The sequence below is a fragment of the Chanodichthys erythropterus genome, chromosome 22 (genome assembly GCF_024489055.1).
Source record: "Chanodichthys erythropterus isolate Z2021 chromosome 22, ASM2448905v1, whole genome shotgun sequence".
Classification (NCBI taxonomy): Eukaryota; Metazoa; Chordata; class Actinopteri; order Cypriniformes; family Xenocyprididae; genus Chanodichthys; species Chanodichthys erythropterus.
In genome coordinates this window covers 7181248-7203243 of record NC_090242.1, presented here as the reverse complement: position 1 = coordinate 7203243, position 21996 = coordinate 7181248, and the positions used below count along the sequence as shown (strand labels likewise).

Here is a 21996-nt window from a genome sequence, read left to right as displayed (position 1 = left end):
AAACATGCTAAAAGATCATTGAATAAAAATAATGTAGCAATTGATGTAAAAATTAGTAAAGCAGAAGCAAAGATAATTATAAAGCAAGCTGTTATTAAATCTTGGCAACAAAAATGGGATATGGAGAGGACAGGTCCTAAGAATCCTCAAGAAAGTAGGATTACAAATTAATGAAGTGACTTTAAAAGATAAGAAGTAATAATAACACGATTATGATTAGGACATTCGTCTTTAAATGGAAACTTGTGGGTTTTGTAGATTTTGTGGTGAAATTGAAACAGTGGAGCATATTTTATTACAGTGTAGAGCATATAGTAAAGAGAGACCAATGCTGGAAACAAAGATACAAACAGAAGGGGCAAATAATATGACATTAGAACTGATATTAGGCAATAGAAAATTCAGAAGAATGATAATAAGATATATAATAGATACAGGAAATTTCAGGAGAGTATACGTTTTTTTAAAGATATATGTGTGTATGTATGTATATGTGTATATATAGGTATATATGGATGTAGATACATATATATATATATATATATATATATATATATATATATATATATATATATATATAAATCCTTCCCATTATCACTCCAGTTCAGTTGGTGGCGGTAATGCATCAAAAGTTGGTTTGCACACCGCCTATAAACGTCACAAGAAGAAGAAGAAGAGGCAGAAAGTGAGACTGGCAAAGGAACGAGTGGTACGGCGTGTTAGATTAAACGTAAACAACAAGCGAGGAAAACCCGAAAGTTCTGTAAGGCAGAACAGAGAACAAAAGTTTGCTGTTGTGCAGTCATGGACGAAGATTCTGAAGAATCGATAATGGAGGACAGGGCAGAATTCACGGAGGTATATTCAAGGATGAAAAATTCAAAACGCAAGAAATCTTCTAAGGACCAGGAAGATAGTGGGGACATGGTGGTAACTATACAGGACACGACTAAAAGAAAGACCAAAGCAAGTCAGGAAAATTCAAGAGAACAAATTGTGCAAAAAACTGAGGAGAATGGTTTCAAAGTAATGTTGACATTTGAAAAGAGCTCAGGAAAGCACTTGCATCCAATAGGATTATCTAAAGCGATTGATAAAATCATTGGATCAGTTGTTTTGGCTAAATGTTTAGAACAAGGGAGAGTTCTGATTATAGTGAAAGATGTTGGGCAGAAAAACAAACTACTCAAAATGAAAGAAATGAATGGGGAAAAGATCACAACCAAAGAGATTGGAGTAGCTAAGGCTGAAAAGGGGGTAATATATGGAATCCCAACATATATAACCACTGATGAAATTCATGAAAATATGAAAGGAGGTAAAGTGATTAATGTGAGAAGACTGTATAAGACCAAGGAAGGACAACGACAGGAAAGTGAGAGTATCTTGTTAACATTTGAAGGGAAAATGCCTGAAAAGGTAAAATTGGGATATATTAGCTATCCAGTACGAGTGTATGTCCCAATGCCATTAAGATGTTTTAAGTGTCAACGAATTGGGCATGTGGCTGCAGTGTGTAGGGGAAAAATAAGATGTGTAAAATGTGGAGGAGAACACGAATTTGACAAATGTACGGAGGTAAATGGACTAAAATGCTGTAACTGTGGTGGTCCTCATAGTGCTGCATATGGAGGATGTGAGGTACAAATTAAAGCAAGAGAAGTCCAAAAATATAAGGCTGAGCACAAAGTCACTTATGCTGAAGCAGTGAAGAGTTGTGGAAGTAAAGACAGAAGAGAAGAGGTAAGAGAAAAAAACAAACAAGATTCAAGGAATATAGAAATAGGAAAAACAAAGGAGATGGAATGTAAACATCAGTGTGATACTAAAGAGAATGCACTAATTATGACAAAAGAGAACTTTCTAGCCTTTATTGTAAAGGTAATTAATGTCACTGCTATGTTGCCAAGTAGATCAGCTAAGATCAAAACAATTCTAGAAGCTGCTTCAGAATTTCTAGGGATCTCTGGGATCTCAGCAAATATGATACATGAGATTCTTACTCGATCAATAACCGTAGAAGCTTCCCAGGTATCGGAGTAGATTAATGGTGATAAATATAATTCAGTGGAATGCAAGGAGCCTTGTAGCAAACGGTCAAGAATTCAAAAAATGTGTATTTGATTTAGAATGTAAGCCAAATATTATTTGTGTACAAGAGTCATGGCTCAAGCCAAATTTGCAGTTTATATTACCAGGGTATTCATCTATTCGAAAGGACAGAGTGGGGAAACAAGGAGGAGGGGTAGTAACATTTATAAAAGAAGGAACTATATATAGAGAATTAAATGAGATCAAGGATATTGAATGTGTCATGGTTGAAGTGTATTTAAGAGAAGAATCCATTGTAATTTATAATTTTTATAATCCATGTAAGAAGATTTCAATTAATTTGTTTGAAAAAATTGGAAAAAGAAGTAAGGAATTATGGTGTGGTGATTTTAATGCTCATAATTGGTTGTGGGGGAGTAAAAATATAGATCACAATGGGGAAATAATAGAACAATTTATGGATGATAGAGGTTTAGTATGTTTAAACACAGGAGAAGGCACTAGGTTTAATATAAAAGAGAATACAGTATCAAGTATTGATTTAACACTATTATCAAATGGAATGGCTGAAATATGTGAATGGAAAGTAAGTAGTGAGAGCACAGTTGGAAGTGATCATTTCCCAATTGTTTGTAGAATAAATGTAAATAGTTGTAATACAGAGTGTTTTCTGCAAAGAAAATGGATTTATGAGAAAGCAGATTGGAATTCATTTTCCAAGTATTGTGAAACATACAAGGATACAGTGGTAGAAGATTCAGTAGAAATATTCTGCAACTCAATTACTAATTTAATAATGGAAGCGGCAACTATATATATACCACAAAGAATTGCAGGGAAAAAAAATAAAAATATTCCATGGTGGAAGGAAGGGTGTAGTATAGCAATAAAAGAAAGAAATAAGGCATTTAAACAACTTAGGAAAAATATGAGTATGGGTAATTTGATAGAGTATAAGAAAGCAAGAGCTAATGTAAGAAGAATAATTAAAAATGCTAAGAGAGAAGGATGGAGAGATTTTTGTTCTACTATAGGAAAAGATACTCCTATGGATAAAATATGGAATATGTTAAGAAATATGAGTGGGAGAGGGAGAAAGACAACTCAAATTCCAGTTTTAATTGAAGAGGATACAGTGGCAGTAACAGATATAAGTAAAGCAAACATTTTAGGTAAGGTTTTAGAAAAAGCACATAAAATAGAATTGGGAAAAGAATATGAGTTAAGAAGAAGGGATATTTTAGACAAAAATCCAGAGATAATGAAGAAGAAAAATAGTAACAATAGTTGTATGGATTCAGAGTTTACAATTACAGAATTGAAAATTGCATTACAAAAAAAATAAAATAATGGAAAAAATTATAGTTCATAGACTGTCTTATGAACTAGAAAAGAAGGGTAAATTATGTAAATATCAGTGTGGATTCAGAAATAAAAGATCAACAATGGATGCATTAATTAAAGTTAGTAATGAAATAGAGAAGGCAATTAAAATGAAAGAAATTATGGCAGCAGTATATTTTGATATAGAAAAAGCGTATGATACAGTATGGAGAGAAGGGTTGTTAATTAAAGCATCAAGGATAGGAATAAATGGTAAAATGTATAATTGGTTATCTCAGTTTTTATTTGAACGATCATTTATTGTACAAGTAGGAGCATGTCAGTCATCAGTTTTTAAAGCAGAAAATGGTATTCCACAAGGTAGTGTTATAAGTCCAATTCTTTTTAACATTATGATTAATGATATTTTTGATAATTTAGGATATGGTGTGGGTTGTGCTTTATATGCTGATGATGGGGCTATTTGGAAGAGAGGTCGAAATATATCTCAAGTGATATCAAATATGCAAACAGCTATTAAAAAGGTGGAAAAATGGAGTATAGAATGGAGTTTTAAAATGTCAACAAGTAAGTCATGTTTTATGCTATTTAGTAAGAAAAAAGTTGCTAAAAATATTGATCTTTTATTGTATGGTAAGTCATTAGAACAAGTAAAGGTTTTTAAGTATCTTGGAATGTGGTTAGATGGGAGATGTACCTGGAATAAACATGTTGAGGAAATGGATAAAAAATGCAGGAGGATTTTAAATGTAATGAGGGCAGTAGCGGGAAAAGAATGGGGAGCTGAAAGAGATTCAATGTTAACAATATATCAAGCCTTGATAAGATCTGTAATTGATTATGGATGCATGATCTATGGTTCAGCAGCAGAAACAGTATTAAGAAGATTAGATAGGATCCAATATAGAGCTCTTCGAATATGCTTAGGAGCATCTAAAACAACATCAGTCAATGCCCTATTAGTAGAGACTAATGAAATGCCATTGAGTTTAAGGAGAGCTAAATTGTCTTTGGTATATATGTCAGCTTTAAAGAGTTATACTGGAAAACATATAGCTAAAGATGTTTTAAATAATTGCTGGGAATACAACAACAAAGGGAGAGGATATGGATGGAATATACATCAGTTAGCAGAGAAATATCAGATTTCAAATATAGAATGTAGTGTATCACCTGTGTGGGGAGAGGTCCCAACATGGATAATTCCTGATATTAAAATTGATTTAGAGATCCTAGAGAAGAAAAGGGAATGGGAGGAAATAGGTAAGATTAAATATAATGTAAATAAGTATATTCAGGAAAGATTTTATGCAAGTATGCACATTTATACGGATGGATCCAAAGACCCCAAAACAGGTACTACAGGAGTAGGAGTGTATATTCCAGATTTTAAAATATCCATAACTAAAAGATTAACATCTAATTTGTCAATATATTCTGTTGAAATGATTGCTATTATAATAGGATTAACATGGGTAGAGGAAGTAAATCCAGACAGAGTAGTGATATGCTCTGACTCTGCTTCAGTTTTAACATCGCTATCAACTCATCATTCTTCTAGAGAAGATCTTTTGTGTGAAATATTTACATTATTGTGGCGGATTCAAAGTAAAGGAGTGATAGTTGGATTTTGTTGGGTGCCAGCACATGTAGGAATAGCTGGTAATGAATCTGCTGATGAATTAGCAAAAAATGCTTTAAAAAGGGAAGTCATAGATTTTAATGTTCCTTTAAGTAAAGCTGAAGTTAAAACTATTATTAAGGAAAATATTAATAAAGAATGGCAGGAAAAATGGAATACTGATAATAAGGGAAGGCATTTATATAATATTAAAAAAATGGTAAATACTAAAAGAAATATAAGTGGTAGAAATAGGAAAGAAGAGGTAATAATTACTAGGATGAGACTTGGACATACAGGATTGAATGCTTCATTGTTTATAACTGGAATACATGAGACTGGTCTGTGTGAGAATTGTGGGAAGAAAGAAACAGTGGAGCATGTAATATATGATTGTAAAAGGTATGATGAAGAAAGGAAGGAATTAATATCATTTTTAAACAAAAAAGGAAAGGTAAATAAGGATTTAGAATATTTATTAGGATATGATTTTAATAGAGATAGAGTTGGATACAGGATATTAATAAAATATATATATACTACTGGGCTAAGTGAAAGGATTTAAATATAGAACGTGGATGCTCTAGTCTATACTGGATCTTAGGAGAACACGGATTTAGACTGGAGGAGCTGAACACGCAGCGTCAGGTGGTTCCTGGGAAGAAGGAATAGGATAGAGCATCAATAAATATTTAATTAGATATGCAAGTATATGTGAAAAATTAGATGAGAGCAAAAACAAGGAAGGAATTTAATATAATAAATCATGACTGCATAACAGCAAAAGTAGGTGGCGATATGCACACAGGATGCAACGCGCCAAAAAACTAACGAAGAAGAAGAAGAAGAAGAAGAAGAGGCAGTCAGGTATCAATGAACGTTCCCTGAACCACATTTGTGTGGTATTCATGTTGAAAACCTTTTAAATGAAAACGAAAAGAGGCAGAGTGGTGTTTAACTGGAGTAGAGCGAGCGTTATCAAGTTCGCTGCTGTACCATTTGCTGAATCCTCCCGTCCTCCTGAGCCGAATTTATCCGAACTAACATGAGAAACGCGTCTTGTCAGTTCTCTTTCTGCCGTCCTCTCGAAATCCCAGAAGCGACAGATAACGGAAACACCAGTCTTCAGCGTCATTCTGGCTTTCTACATCCTTGAAAATGAGGTAACTTCACAACTGGCATAAAGTTGTTTTGACGTTTGATATTCGAAAATATCGGGACCGTCTCTAAAGTTACACCCGACATTGGTATGCACGTTTCTAACTTCAATAACATTTGAAGAGAATAATTTACAGTCATAAAACCAACTGAAAAGTGTTCATCAACATGTCAGCTATGATGCAAACCTTTCATATTTGTGATATTTACTGAAATACACTGTCAAATCATATGTAAAAATTGCTATTTTCACTACTATATCAAAAAATATGTGTGCATCATAGCATGCTAGTTTTGACTGTAAATTATTTCCTTCAAATGTTATTGAGCTTTAAATTATGACATTTATGTTTGAGCCCATATTCAGTAGTGAAAAATAGCAATTTTTACATATGATTTGACAGTTTATTTTAATTAATATCAAAAAAACTTGTGCGTCATAGCTGACACAGATGATCACTGTACAGTTGGTCTTATGACTGTAAATTATTCTCTTCAAATGTTATTGAAGTTAGAAACGTGCATACCAATGTCAGATGTAACTTTAGATACAGTCCCATCTTTATATTTGCGAATATCGAATAACGTCGCAAAACTCACGCTAAATAAACTTGTTCTGTTGGTAAGACTCCTAATGCAAGCTTTTAACACTGTGATTTATTTCCATTTAAGTGTAATATAAAATATCCTTAAAGTTCTTAAAATTAACATTCACTTTTATATTATTGTTTATTATTGTTTGTGTTTCTATTCTTGCAGAGAATGAACTGACTGAGATGGACGGTTTTAACAGTAGGCTGTCATCTGGGCATTTTCTAATTTTTTTTTGTCTCATGGTTTTGGGTGTAACATGATTTCATCAGACACGGCGAAAGAACTTAAATTATTCTTTCAAGCTTTATTTTCAGTCTGTAAAGTGCTTTAAACATAGATGCAAACTCCCCATTTTAAAGGGTCATGAAACCCCAAAACACTTTTTTTTTTTTAGATGTAAACAGATATGTATAGGCTGCACATCACTGAAAACACTAAAGGTATTCATTAATGATCATAGGCTGTTTCCCTCAGCACAGCAGCACGTGTGTTGTTTGTATTTTGCTCGCGATGCGGTCTGAACTGGAGTTTGAATACGAACACGTGAAAAATACGATTGTTATTTTGATATACATTTTCTCCCTGCTCATATATTAATATTCATTATTCTGTATAATGAGTGTGTTGTATGTCTGTGTTTCATTTGTTGTTCTATCCCCTCTTCTCCCCCTCTACACTCCCACTTTTCCAGAGCTTTACACGCCCATTTTCACAGAGTTTTTCCAAGTCAGAGGTGTGAACGACCAGGGTAAAACAGGGGGGTTTCATGACCCTTTAAGATAAAAATAGGTCACTTATGGGATTTGCATTGATCCAATGAGAAAGTGTTTTTACACTTACTTTAAAAACTAATGTCTTTAAAGAAGAATATTTTATGTATTTGAGATCTGAGATGTTGGGAACGGTGAAGAGAGAGAGGGCAAACAGTTTGCAGTTTAGCTCAGTATTGTCGTCTAATCAGCCAATATTGTCTTAAATATCCTGCATTACAGTTTTGGATATATACCATATTAAAAATAAATGTAAAAAAATCCCTTAAAGAAACTACAAATTAACATGTAAAGCAAAATTTATTGCGAAGCATGCCCCGCCCCATGATATGTTCTCACCTTTTTCCGCCTTACCTGTTTGCATCCTTGTTTAAAAAAAAAAAAAAGTTAGGGTGAATTAAGGGTGATTGGGACAGTTTTTGGATTTCCATCTTTTACAAGTTTTTTTGCATTAAATTAAAAACATCAGCAGCACAGATTTCTGTAATACTGTAGATGTTAAAGGATTAGTTCACTTTCAAATTAAAATTTCCTGATAATTTACGCACCCCCATGTCCAATATGTCCATGTCTATCTCTGTTCAGTCGAAAAGAAATTAAGGTTTTTGATGAAAACATTCCAGGATTTTTCTTCATATAGTGGACTTCAGTGTTCAATGTTTACATTTTAACCATAAATCTTGAACTAGCTCTCTTCTTCTTCTCTATTAGAATTCCAGCAGTGTAGACGCTGCTAAGTGTATTATTGCCCTCCACAGTTCAAAGTTTGAACTAAATTGTCATATACAATATGCTAGTGCAAGTATATATCAATTAGTTCAAACTTTGACCTGTGGAGGGCAGTAATACACTTAGCAGTGTCTACACTGCTGGAATTCTAATAGAGAAGAAGAAGAGAGCTAGTTCAAGATGAGCATTTATGGTTAAAACCAAGCGACAACCTCCCCCAGTATCTCGTGAAGCCAATACGGAAGTGACTTAAACTGCAATTCATCAACTGGCCGAGAGAGCAGAATCTCATTGAGTCCAATGTTAAAACGGCCAAGTTTACAGCAGAAAAAAAAACATGTTTACAGGTTGGTTCATATTGTGGTTTTGGTCAATACTGCTAATTTTGCCCTTCATGACAACTCTTGAGGGGTTGAATTTTTTTATAACTCATCCGTTTAAAGCTAAGTAAGATTTGCGAAGCTCCCCCTACAGTTTCCTTCAGTGAATCACACTGTCATAAATACTCCTACAACGACTACAACGCTCACCAGCACAGTAGTTTTGCAAATACAGTACAAGAAAGAGGAGGTGGGTAATTTGCAAATACAGTACACTCGATGGAGGTGGGCAATTCTTCGAAATTGTCTTATAAAGTCATAATATATACATTGTTTTTGAATTACCGTAAAGCATTTTGTCACTCTCGCGTGAACGTGAACATGAGGCGAGATTGTGTTGGGTTGATGCAGCTTAAAGGGATAGTTCACCCAAAAATGAAAATTTGATGTTTATCTGCTTACCCCCAGTGCATCCAAGATGTAGGTGACATTTTTTCTTCAGTCGATCACAAATGATGATTTTTAACTGCAACCGCTGCCCTCTGTCATTCAAATAATTGCAGTAGATGTGAACTGCATCTATAAGAGTGAATAAACCTTGCTTAGACAAATCCAAATGAAACCCTGCGGCTCGTGACGACACATTGATGTCCTAAGACACGAAACGATCGGTTTGTGAGAGAAACCGAAAAGTATTTATATCATTTTTTACCTCTAATACACCACTATGTCCACTCTGTTCATGACTCCTTTAGTGATGTCTGATCGCGCTCTGTCAACGGCAGTGATGTCTCGCGCATATACTTCAATGAGTGTCAGACATCACTGCCATTGACAGAGCGCGATCAGACATCACTAAAGGAGTCATGAACGGAGTGGACATAGTGGTGTATTAGAGGTAAAAAATGATATAAATACTTTTCGGTTTCTCACACAAACCGATCGTTTCGTGTCTTAGGACATTAATGTGTCGTCACGAGCCGCAGGGTTTCATTTGGATTTGTCTAAGCAAGGTTTATTCACTCTTATAGATGAAGTTCCCATCTACTGCAATTATTTGAATGACAGAGGGCAGCGGTTGCAGTTAAAAATCATCATTTGTGATCGACTGAAGAAAAAATGTCACCTACATCTTGGATGCACTGGGGGTAAGCAGATAAACCTCAAATTTTCATTTTGGGGTGAACTATCCCTTTAAGTTGCAAGTGCTGTTTTCTGGCATAGACGTGCCAGAGGGGGTAAGTGCACGCCTCAAACACACCACTACAAGTCAATTAACCATCGTAAGGACTTAGAAAACTATTTATGAAGGTAAAAAAAGTTACTTAGTTCTGCTTTAAATTATATTAAGCCTTAAAGTTCTGCATAATTAAGGGCGTGGTCACTTGAGTGACAGGTAGATTGCCGCTGCTGTCTGTGAGCTGTTATGTTACCTCAGCTAATTCCAGCCGCTGAATTTGGCATCTCAGCCGTATTTGTGCTTTTTTCTTGATTATTTTATACAATTATAAAATATGGCTTGCATTAATAGTTGAGACTGATGTGCGTCTGTGTACATGTGCTTGCATGCGGAAGATAAACGGAACACACGTTGTTCGATCGTGGCATTGGCTAAAAGTTTTTTTTCCCTGAGATTTACTACAATGATAATACCAGGAGCGTATAAAACTCCAACAGCACTGCTTGGATATTATAACTAAAACTGCTGCACTATTTTGAAAAATTATACTTTGGACACGGGCTCATTTGTTTGTTTGATACGATCATACTCTGCTCAGATTGCATTATTTCTTGAAGAACAATGATGGAGAGCAGATCATTCAGAAGAAATGTGATGCAAACAATGAATAATATGTCAATATTTCATGGATTTAACACTTTTGTGGACAAAAAGTACTGTATTTTGTTTTGCAATGGATACTCATATTTTACCCAAGTTAGGGGTGTCGCAATATACCGGTATTGACAATAACCGTGAGATTCAAAGCATGAAATATCGATATTGTGTTAATTTAGGGTGTGAAGATATACCGGTATTGACGATAACCACAATATTTAAAATGAATAGGACGCTTATGATATCATGACATGTAAATACTCCAGCGCCAGTACCTGGTTGAGCTCTCAGGTGGCAGTATTGCACCTTAACGCTGACACCTGTCAAACAAGAAGAAGATTCAGCCCGCAGCTATAGAGGGTATGCACGTGACGTCACCGTCGACTGTTACAGCTGCGGTCACACCCACTGAGTGGCAAAAGACTGGCGCTGAGCTTCGCGTCCGGTGTGCGAGCGGGTCAGCGTGAATGTCGCGAAAAACACACAAAACACATCCAAAATGGGAAAGAGCTTTGTGATTGACTGTACAAATAGCTTTGACACAAACCCTGAGGTATACATTTAAAAACTGCAGAAAGCAACAGGGAAAAAAGCAAATGGATCACTGCAATTCACAGAAACAGCTGGACTCCAGGCAGAGAAACATGGATTTGCAGTTATCATTTTGTCAAATTGTTGGATTTTGAGGTAAAATATATATTGTGTTGACAACTCATCAATTAAATATTTTCCATCTTATATTCTGCATAATTTGGTGTTTTTCAATAAACAACACTGACAAAAACTATACTATAAAACTATATATGTTTTGGGGCTGGACAATATGACGATATAACATTGATATAAGTGATCACCCGGATTTAAACCTACCGATATTGTAGTTATACAAAATATTCACAGGCAGATTTGCTTTGTATCTCCCCGCCGTCAAAATCGGGCACATATAAATGTCAGGAAACACGACTCCTGGCTGCATGTCAATATCCATGGATTAGGTTTATTTGACAAGTTGTAAGAAACACTTTCGAGTCCAACCTGTAGTGTAATTTGTTAGTTTTACTCGCGTTTTCACAGTTCCCTCTATTAAATCCAGTCATGCAGCAGGTTCTTTTGCCACTCAGTCCAGCTGAGGGAGCACGCTTTCGGCGGGAAAGTGACGTCGATGCATACCCTCTATTCCGAGCGGGAGAGTGAGAGGCTCTCTGTCAACACCCGAAAAAATTAAAGTAAGCTCGACAGTATGGGAGTTTTTCGGCTCCTTAGACAGCCCAATCCGCAGGATTTGCCTAGCTACATTCAGCGCGAAGGGTGGCAACACCACTAACCTTTATATCCACCTCCCTGTCCATCACCCTGCAGATTACGCCATTTTACAGAGAGTAAATTGCGATTATTTTTCTAGTCATGGAATGGGAAATGTTATATTAACCTGTTAACAGCAATTTTTTTTTTTTTTTTTTTTTCATATATTTAAATAAAGCATGATTCTTTTAATAAGTAGCCTACCACATTTTCTTTACTTGTCTTATTTAGCGTGATGTAGCTATTCATGCAGTTATATGCCCTCAAAATTCAAGATACACGGGCATTTTTTGCCCCGACGATTTTTTGTCATTATATCATATTATAAGATGTAGTTGTTTTACAATATCACACGAGCAAGAGTGCCAAATCAGCACAAATGCAATGTTCCTTCAACTTATTGTTAAATGAACAATGTGAGTTACATTTTAGACACAGTATTGTTAATATAGTTTTTTCCTTTATTTCGCCAACAAAAATGTTTTTGTTATACTGACTGAATCCGCGTTTAGAACGAATGAATCCGAGCTTCGTTCCTGAATGAATCAGTCATTTGAACAACTCTGTTGACTCACTCACTCATTAAGACAGTGACTTGCTGCCACCTACTGGCAGTTTAGTTTAGTTTCATATTTAAGAGACATTTTAATGAAAAAGTTCAAATTAGAAAAAAAATTCCATATTTAAATATTTAATTAAATTTATGTAGAACATTGTAAATGCTGTGTAAATATATTAATGCCACTTCTCATTCTATGTCACCTCTGTATTGCAAAGATGGATTTTGTTGATAATAATTTAATTTGATTGGTAACAGCCATAATGTATAGGCTAGTATTAATTTTTATTTATTCAGGTCTTAAAAGGCCTTAAATTTGACTTTAAAAAATGTGCAGCAACCCTGAAAGAGAAAAACTAAAACAAAGTAAAAATTATTTTTACTTTGTAAAAAAGTACAAATTTATAGAATCCCCCCAAGGATTCTATAAATATTGCGATATATCGATATCACAAAATTTTTTGGCCACAATAACTGTGGTTTGAAAAATCTAATATCGAGACAGCCCTAACCCAAGTGCCACAGATTGGATTCATCTCACAATCACTATTTCATTATGAAGGTATGAAGTCCCATTTGATTTTTCGTGTTGTTATTTGCACACCTGACACAAATTAATTACTGGTGTTGGAGCATCTATATCTAAAAAAAAAAAACATACTGTATATTGACAGTAAACCTTTAGAACTTTCTAATGATAGATTGATAGATGGCTCTTTTGCCTGCTAATATGTTCACGTCGAGCTGGGCGGGCGTGGTTTCAGCAAACAGTCACAGTTATTTCAGTTATCCGGGAGTGATGAGCGGTGACGCGCTGCTAAGATGGCAGCGGCCTCATTTTCGCTTCAAAACTGCTCTTCAGAACTCTATGGGTGACGTCACGGACACTACGTCCATATTGTTTTTACAGTTTATGGTTAAAACGTTTATAATTTTTAAATTTTTTTTAGAAAATGAGTGATGGTTTCTCTAGAGAAGACCCTTATTTCTCGCCTGGGATCGTGTAGAAAGCTTTGAAGCTGCAATGAAACTGTAATTTTGACCTTCAACCGTTTGGATGCCATTAAAGTCCACTATATGGAGAAAAATCCTGGAATGTTTTCATAAAAAAACTTAAATTTCTTTTCAACTGAAGAGAGAAGGACATGGACATCTTGGATGACATGGGGGTGAGTAAATTATCAGGAAAAGTTTATTTGAAAGTGAACTAATCCTTTAACTAACCAATTGAGGAGGAATCAATGTTATATTATATTATTATATATTATATATACACTTTTCTGTAAACTTTGGTAACATTTGGGTGACTGGGACAGCACATCTTTCACTGATTTACTGTATTGCACAAGTTAGTTCATACTTTGATATGCAATATTTCCTTTTCTGTCTATTATGAGTCCATGTTTATTTTGTTTAACTTTATTTCTCAATTTATAAATCCATCTACAATTCATGCAGTACAACAATTGCAATTGAGGTTAAAAAAAAAGGTTTGAAGTCTAAAAGTAAATGAAAACATTTTAAAATCAAGAAAACAAGTAAAAAAAATAATAATAAAAAATAAAAAACACTTCAGGTCCAATTCATATAACAAGATTTAATTTAAATTTAAATTTAAATCACATTTAATCTGCACAAACCATTAACAGAAACATGAATATGTTTTATTATTGCAAAAAAATAAAAATCTGTTAAAAAAGTTTAACTATAATGTTTCTATTTTCCGAATTTGGTCATTTTATTTTATCAAAATCTAGCTAGTTCATGAATATTTTTGTGGTTGATTAGAGCTTGCACAAATAACGAGGTTGGGAACCAATTATCTATTGCAAGGTTAATCATTTTCTTAATTAGCAAAGCCTTTCAGCACTTTCCCAATCACCTAAAATTATGCTGTCCCATCCACTCAAAACGATATAATAGCTAGGAGAATTTTTGGACCGTATTTCTAAAACTATCTGTCATTACCTCAGTTCATGTATCACAGTCAACTTCCTGTTTGATGCCTGCCCCGCCCACCTACATGATGTCACGCCAATGAGGTCATCACATTTAAATGATGTGGTCTCACAGCTAGGGCTCAGCAAAAAAGTTTTTATTTTCACTCATTAAGTGAGAAAATAAATTCTATAGTTATACTGTCCCATTTGACCTCATGTACCAATCACCCTTAATTCAGCTGATGTCAAATCATTACACAAAGCTTGAATATTCATGATATTAAAGGCTAAAATGAACAACATTAATAATAGAGTTATTGGGTGCCTAAAATACATTTTTACCTTGTCATTTAGTGTTTGTCAGTAACAAGGACATTGTCAGATCTGATGCTGGGCCAAATGTCAGCGCTGCAGCTCAGAGTGGAAGCCAGATTACAGCACCTGTGCTCACTAACAATACAATAACAGGCCATGTCAACATCATACATAATACACCTAGTAAGTAAAATGTGTTGTACATTTCATAGATGTTGATCATTTTGACTATGATATATATATATATTTATAATGTTTTGAGTATTTTCATGTTTAATCACAGGTCGTATGCTAAAATGTATTCATTGTTTTATTAGTAAAAGTATCTAATAGATACTTTCTAATAAAATTATATTAATGCTGAATATGTTTTAGATTTAGCTGTTGACATCTTATAATTTATTGACATTTGAGACACCCCAGGTAGGGTAAAACATTAACAAATAGATATCACCATACTTCCCCAGCTGATTGATTACATTAAGAATTGCAAACATTTTTAGTAAGTTTTCTTAAATGTTATGTTTAAATTTGCAAATGAGGCATTATCTAATTAAATATGCACTAATTTGAAAACATTTCTAGAACACAAATCTGAACATTTGTTTAATTTTTAATTTTTTTTTTTTGTTTGTTTTGGTAGAGTTAAAGGTTTTTACAGAGGGGATTCTCTTTTTATCAATTCACACATCAGAAAATACTGTCAACAGCCAGAAAAAATAAAATTTCACCATTTGTTTAGAAATAAAATGTTTTATAAAGTCAGGCAAAGTATATATCAACAAACACCTCTGTAAAAATCTTCAGAATATAGATAGGAATAAAACTGTAAAGTAAGTTCTGAAGTGGACATTTCTGACTCAGCAAGAGAAAAAAAATAATTTTGAGAAAATGGTCTTTAAAGATACACCGATCAGGCATAACATTATGAGCACCTTCCTAATATTGTGTTGATCCCCTTTTGCTGCAAAATAGCCCTGAACCATCATGGACTCCTCAAGACCCCTGAAGGTGTGCTGTGGTATCTGCACCAAGATGTTAGCAGCAGATCCTTTAAGTCCTGTAAGTTGTGAGGTGGATCCATGGATCAGACTTGTTTGTTCAGCACATCCCACAGATGCTCAATTGGATTGTGGGGAATTTGGAGGCCAAATTTGTGGCAGGAGCATTATCCTGCTGAAAGAGGCCACAGCCACCAGGGAATACCGTTTCCATGAAAGGGTGTACATGGTCTGCAACAATGCTTAGGTAGGTGGTACGTGTCAAAGTAACATCCACATGGATGGCAGGACCCAAGGTTTCCCAGCAGAACATTGCCCAAAGCATCACACTGTCTCCGCCGGCTTGCCTTCTTCCATAGTGCATCCTGGTATCATGTGTTCCCCAGGTAAGTGATGCACACACACCCGGCCATCCACGTGATGTAAAAGAAAACGTGATTCACCAGACCAGGCCATCTTCTTCCATTGCTCTGTGGTCCAGTTCTGATGGTCACGTGTCCACTGTTGGCTCTTTCGGCGGTGGACAGGGGTCAGCATGGGCACCCTGACTGGTCTGCAGCTATGCAGCTCCATACACAAAAAAACTGTGATCACTGTGTATTCTGACATCTTTCTATCAGAACCAACATTAAAGGTGCCCTAGAATTGAAAATTTAATTTATCTTGGCATAGTTGAATAACAAGAGTTCAGTACATGGAAATGGCATACAGTGAGTCTCAAACACCATTGTTTCCTCCTTCTTATGTAAATCTTGTTTGTTTAAAGGGCACCTATTATGCAAATTTCACTTTTGCATCTTGTTTGGACATAAATGTGTGTTGGCAGTGTGTGAACACAACCACCGTATCACAGGTATTTAATCAATTAGCTAAAATCATGGGTGAAATATTTGAATATAATAAATCATAACGCGTAATGACCAATTATAATATAGATCGGCCAAAGAGGGAATTATGCACATATATTATGAATTAATTACAACGGATTATATTTAATTACATATATGATTAGTTCTAGTTTAGTAGTTGTTTAGAAAAACCTATCCTAGCTTGTCCAGCAAACTATGGGTTTTCTCATAGACTATTATGAAAGAAATTGTATTCTCTGGCCACGAGAATAAATTCCTATTATAGCATCAAAGCGTAAAGCAGTGTTGCAGAAACGAAACGTGACTTGGTTTTCTGAGTGAGCAGAACAATCGAGAATGAATATAATGTATTTAATATATTAAACTATTAATACAGAGGTTATACATCTAAATATGCACAAAGTATATACATATATATATATATATATATATATATATATATATATATATATATATAAGCAAAAGTAAAGACAGGAAAAGAGAGAAGACAAGTAGCAAAACTTACAGACAGTCCTTGAGAGCCAGCAAAGAATCAGTATCACTTTGTTAGGTCATATGACTTTATCGCATCTAAGATAGACAGAAGCGGTACTTGCATGAGTTTGCGCGTTTTGAGTTTCAAAAAGATACAGGTGACGGTTCAGTGTGGCTGCAGTTTGTTGGCTTCTTCTGTTTCCACGGGAAGATTTGAACTGAGGACTTGAAAGTTTGTTTCGCCGGTGAAGGTCGTTCTGTAGAAGAAGAGCGCGTGATGGAAGCGCGGTCGCTGAGATTTCCGGGAGAGACGTGCACGAGATGGCTAGGGACAATTCAGAAACAATCGAAAGACAAAGGAGAAATGCGTGTGGTTGTCTTATGGAAAAACAAGCCAACACGCCTCCTTGGGTGAAACAGCCAATGGTAGGGGTGCAGTCTCGGCGGGCAAACTTTTTCTTTGTCTCTATTTATGGCTACATTTGCATGAATTATGAAGTGTCAGATCGGAATGTATTTTCTCCAAAGTACCATTAAAAATAGAACAATGCATTTTACAGTAATGTGACATACATTGATGGATAAGGCATAAAGAGAGCTTTACAAAGAAACCAAACTTGTCAGGTGGCAGAAACAAAAAAGGGAAGATGGAGTTTATACTCTATAATTTTTTTGTTTAGAATAAAAACTAACACAACTACAGTCATAGCTAAACTTATCCACTAGGGGTACATATATGTAACTTGAAATACACAACGGGTACACTTTGGCACAGTCATATTTTCAGAATAACTGTACATAGGCCTACAATCTCCATGTGTGTGTGTGTGGTGTGTGTGTGTGTGTGGTGTGTAAGCAGGCTGAATCAGCGCTTATTTAATGATGCCCCAAAATAGGCAGTTAAAAAAATGAATTAAAAAAAATCTATGGGGTATTTTGAGCTGAAACTTCACAGACACATTCAGGGAACACCTTAGACTTATATTACATCTTGTAAAAAAACATTCGATGGCACCTTTAACTTCTTGAGCAGTTTGAGCTACAGTAGCTCGTCTGTTGGATCGGACCACACGGGCCAGCCTTCGCTCCCCACGTGCATCAATGAGTCTTGGCCGCCCATGACCCTGTTGCTGGTTCACCACTGTTCCTTCCTTGGAGCACTTTTGATAGATACTGACCACTGCAGACCGGGAACACCCACAAGAGCTGCAGTTTTGGAGATGCTCTGACCCAGTCGTCTAGCCATCACAGTTTGGCCCTTGTCAAACTCACTCAAATCCTTACGCTTGCCCATTTTTCCTGCTTCTAACATCAACTTTGAGGACAAAATGTTCACTTGCTGCCTAATATATCCACCCACTAACAGGTGCCGTGATGAAGAGATAATCAGTGTTAATCACTTGACTTGTCAGTGCTCATAATGTTATGCCTGATCAGTGAATGTACTGTAATTGAAATCTACAGACGCAGATATATAAAGTGCTATAAAAGATACACAAAAGTGTATTTTGTATGTTTTCTTTCAATCAGTCCTCTTTCCAACACTTTATGAAAAGCCAAAAAGCGCAAATTCCCAAAATTGACAGGTGCATGTTTTTGTCTAATTTTCTGCAGGTTCTACTTCGAATGGCCCACCCTCTGAAACAACACAAACCTCAGGTAATAAATAAATCTGATATGTCTTGAATGTTTTACCTTTTAATTTAGCAGCTACTTACAGTCTGCTCTAAAATGTCTTACTCTATTAGAATCAGAATTAGTTTTAAATGCACTAACCCTGTTTAACATTGCTTATTTTATGTGTGCAGCAACAAGATCTGTAATGTTAAAATATAAGGAGCTGATCTGCAATGAGTATCAGTGTGTGACCGAGTATAACTCACTGCCTGGTGAACAAGTGCTGCTGTCTGAGCGCTACACACAACCTCTGATCCTTCAGAGACATAGAGATCAAAAAGAGAGAGAAGAAGAGATCAGATCCAGTGGAGAAAGCTTCCAGAAGGTCCTCAGCGCCCGAAGCAGTGATGACTTTGTCCATCTGAACTCTCTGTTCGACCCAGATGGAAAAGGGATTCGTCCCAGTGCTGTTATACTGCAGGGGAATTCTGGGAATGGGAAATCTTTCACTGTGCAGAAGATCATGATGGACTGGGCATCTGGTGACCTCTACAAAGGGCGGTTTGATGTTGTGTTCCACTTAAAGTGTAAAGAAATAAACCGCATTTGTGGCATAAAGAGTTTGGTGGAGATCTTGAGCTGCAGTTGTAGTTTAACATCAGATCAGATCTCACAGGTACTACAGCATTCACCAGAGAAGATGCTCTTCATCATCGATGGATTTGATGAGCTGAGACTCACTCAGGACATTAATGACATGTCACCACACACTGATCTGCTTCAGAAAGCCCCAGCTGAGGTCATTCTTTGTGACCTGCTGAGGGGTCGAATCCTCCCACAGTCCTTCCTTCTGGTCACCTCCAGATCTACAGCCACATATACACTGAGTAAACTGCTCAAAGGACCTCAGCGTTTCTCTGAGATCATGGGATTTTCAGAAAAGGGGGTAGAGGAGTACTTCCAGAAGTTTTTTCAAAATGAGGAACTTTTCAGGAAGGCTTACAAACTTGTGAAGGAGAATGAAACTCTCATCACCGCCTGTTCCATCCCTGTCGTCTGCTGGATCATCTGCACAACTATCAAGGAACGACTCAAAACCGCTGCAGATGTAACAAGTGGACTGGAAACCACCACCTCCATCTACGTTGACTTTGTGTGCACTCTCTTGAAGCATCACTGCCAGGGTTTGAGTCAGTCCATCCCGACCCTGCTGAGGAGTCTGGGTCAGCTGGCAGAGAGAGGGATGCTGGAACAGCAAGTCCTGTTGGATAAAAAAAGTGTTTATGAAACAGTTTCTGACCCTGCTGGCAGTCCATTCCTGTGCAAGATCCTGTTTAAGAGAAGAATCCACCAGGAGACGATGTTCAGTTTCATGCATCTCAGCTTTCAGGAGTTCTTCACTGCTCTGTACTATGTCTTACTGGATGAAGAAGAGTCCCAGAGAAAATTTACACAGCTATTTCCCATTGATGAAAAATCAAATCATTATGATATTCGTCGTTCACATTTTTCAGCTGTGGTGCAGTTTGCATTTGGTCTGCTGAATAAGGATGTGAGATGCACACTTGAGGAACATGATCTCTTTGTTCATTCAAAAACACAGACTCGTCTGAAAGAATGGATTCTGAAAATGGGTCATATTAAAGATTCACATAACAGACTTTTGTACCTTCACTGTCTCTATGAACTTCATGAAGAGGACTTTGTGAAAAAAGCTATGGAAACCTGGAAAAGAATTGATGTAGATGATCAGTTCATAAGAAGAACAGACTGCCAGGTCCTGCTGTACTGCTCTCAGTGTTGTGTGTGCATTGAAGAACTGAATCTTATTCGGTGCAGGTTATCATCTGAAAATTTCCGTATGATTCTGGCTGTTTATCACAAGTTTAAGAAAGTAAGGTAAGTACTTTGTTCCAAAACAGATACATGATGGATATAATTAATATCTGTATAATTCATTCAATTTTTTTAGATTATTCATACATCAATGGTTGGTTAATCAGTGATACATATTTTATACATTTTAAAAATGTCGTTATGTTTTTATTATTTGTTATTGCAAGTTAACTTGATTTAGTCTGTACACTCATCTTCTGGATTTGATTTTACAGGTTGAACGTAGAAGTTTCAACAGACTCTGATCTTGATCTTGATGAACTGATGTACGCTCTTACAAGAGAACAGACCCTGAGATCACAGAGGTAATGTCTCAAAATACATTTTATACATTTAAAGTATTTTTTGTACACATGAGTTATCATCCTTCAGTGTGCTTTTGTTTTATGTTTAGTTCATCTTTTTTTCTGTCCTTTGAATTGCAGCATTGATGTCTACTTCATATTCAGAAAATTTGAGGATTGTTCTCTTGATTTGTCAATTGATGAAGAAATCAGGTGGAGAAAAAGTGACTGTTTTTTTCTGTTCATCAAATATCTGTTTCTCATGATAACCAGATGAACTTGTCACGATTATATTTTGGATAACCAGTTATATCATCTCCTTGTTCAATAACCATAATAGCATAATCTAGCAGTACATGTGTATGTATAAACCTTTTTTCTCTCATTGTGCAGAACAAACTATCTAATACCTTCAGATTATAATTATGGTAGTAATAATGCATCTAAATTGGTAACCCAATTCTCACCTTCCATGGACTCCGTTTCCCATCATCCCTCCTGTCACTCACCTGCTTACACTCAGTAATCACTCACACCTGTTAGCCATCTACTCATCACCACAGCAGTATAAAGGCACACACTTCACCACTGCACTTTGTTAGGTTTCGATCATGAGAAAGACTAACTTACCCGCTCCACTAACCTGTATGCTCCAGTGCTCCATCGTCTATCCTGCTCCTTTGTGTCTCCAGCGTCCTCTAGATCCCACACCCTGCTACACTCACTGAAGTGTGTGCCCTGCTGCTCTGCTCCACGATCACCATTCTCCAAAGTGACTGTCAATATTCTCGCTCCATACTTCTTAACAACTCTGATTATCATACTCGCCATCATCTCTGTGTCTTCTCAAGCATTGTTAATAAACTCCTATTCAAGAAGAAAAAGTGAATTGAAAGTTATTCAAAACAATGACTTGTTGGTTTTTAGACAATATTGATGCCAATTCTGACTTATTTATTTTTTATTATAGTATCTGCATAGAAACTTCAGCATCTTTGGAGTCGCTCACTCTCACCTTTCAGTGCCGAGAGCCAATCAACATTGAGTGGGCCAAACTTATACAGATAATTCACCAAGAAGATTCAGATGCATTAATGTCAGTTCTTGATTCTTTCTCTGAACTGAAAAAGATGAAAATGTCACTGGACTGTCTAAATAAGATGTGGACTCATTGGATCCTCCAAATCATCCAGAACTGCTCCAGTCTAACAGAACTCGAGTAAGAAAAACATGTGAAATCATCTTCTGTCTTGTTCCTATATGAATGTGTCTGTTGTTATGAACTGTGTAGCACATATTTAAACTGATAATCCA

At 35.9% G+C, this 21996-nt stretch overlaps 1 protein-coding gene across 1 annotated transcript in view; it reads left to right on the top strand.

Moving 5' to 3' along the window:
- The first annotated feature begins 5500 nt into the window (after positions 1–5500).
- LOC137012194 (NACHT, LRR and PYD domains-containing protein 1 homolog) overlaps positions 5501–21996 on the top strand; it is a 33805-nt gene continuing 17309 nt past the window's right edge. Inside the window, exons 1-8 of the mRNA XM_067375333.1 lie at positions 5501–6180; positions 6935–6967; positions 14581–14724; positions 18500–18544; positions 18694–20401; positions 20614–20703; positions 20824–20895; positions 21653–21901. Coding sequence (XP_067231434.1) covers positions 6952–6967; positions 14581–14724; positions 18500–18544; positions 18694–20401; positions 20614–20703; positions 20824–20895; positions 21653–21901 — 2324 coding nt within the window. The 5' untranslated portion in view covers positions 5501–6180; positions 6935–6951. The remainder of the gene's footprint in view (positions 6181–6934; positions 6968–14580; positions 14725–18499; positions 18545–18693; positions 20402–20613; positions 20704–20823; positions 20896–21652; positions 21902–21996) is intronic.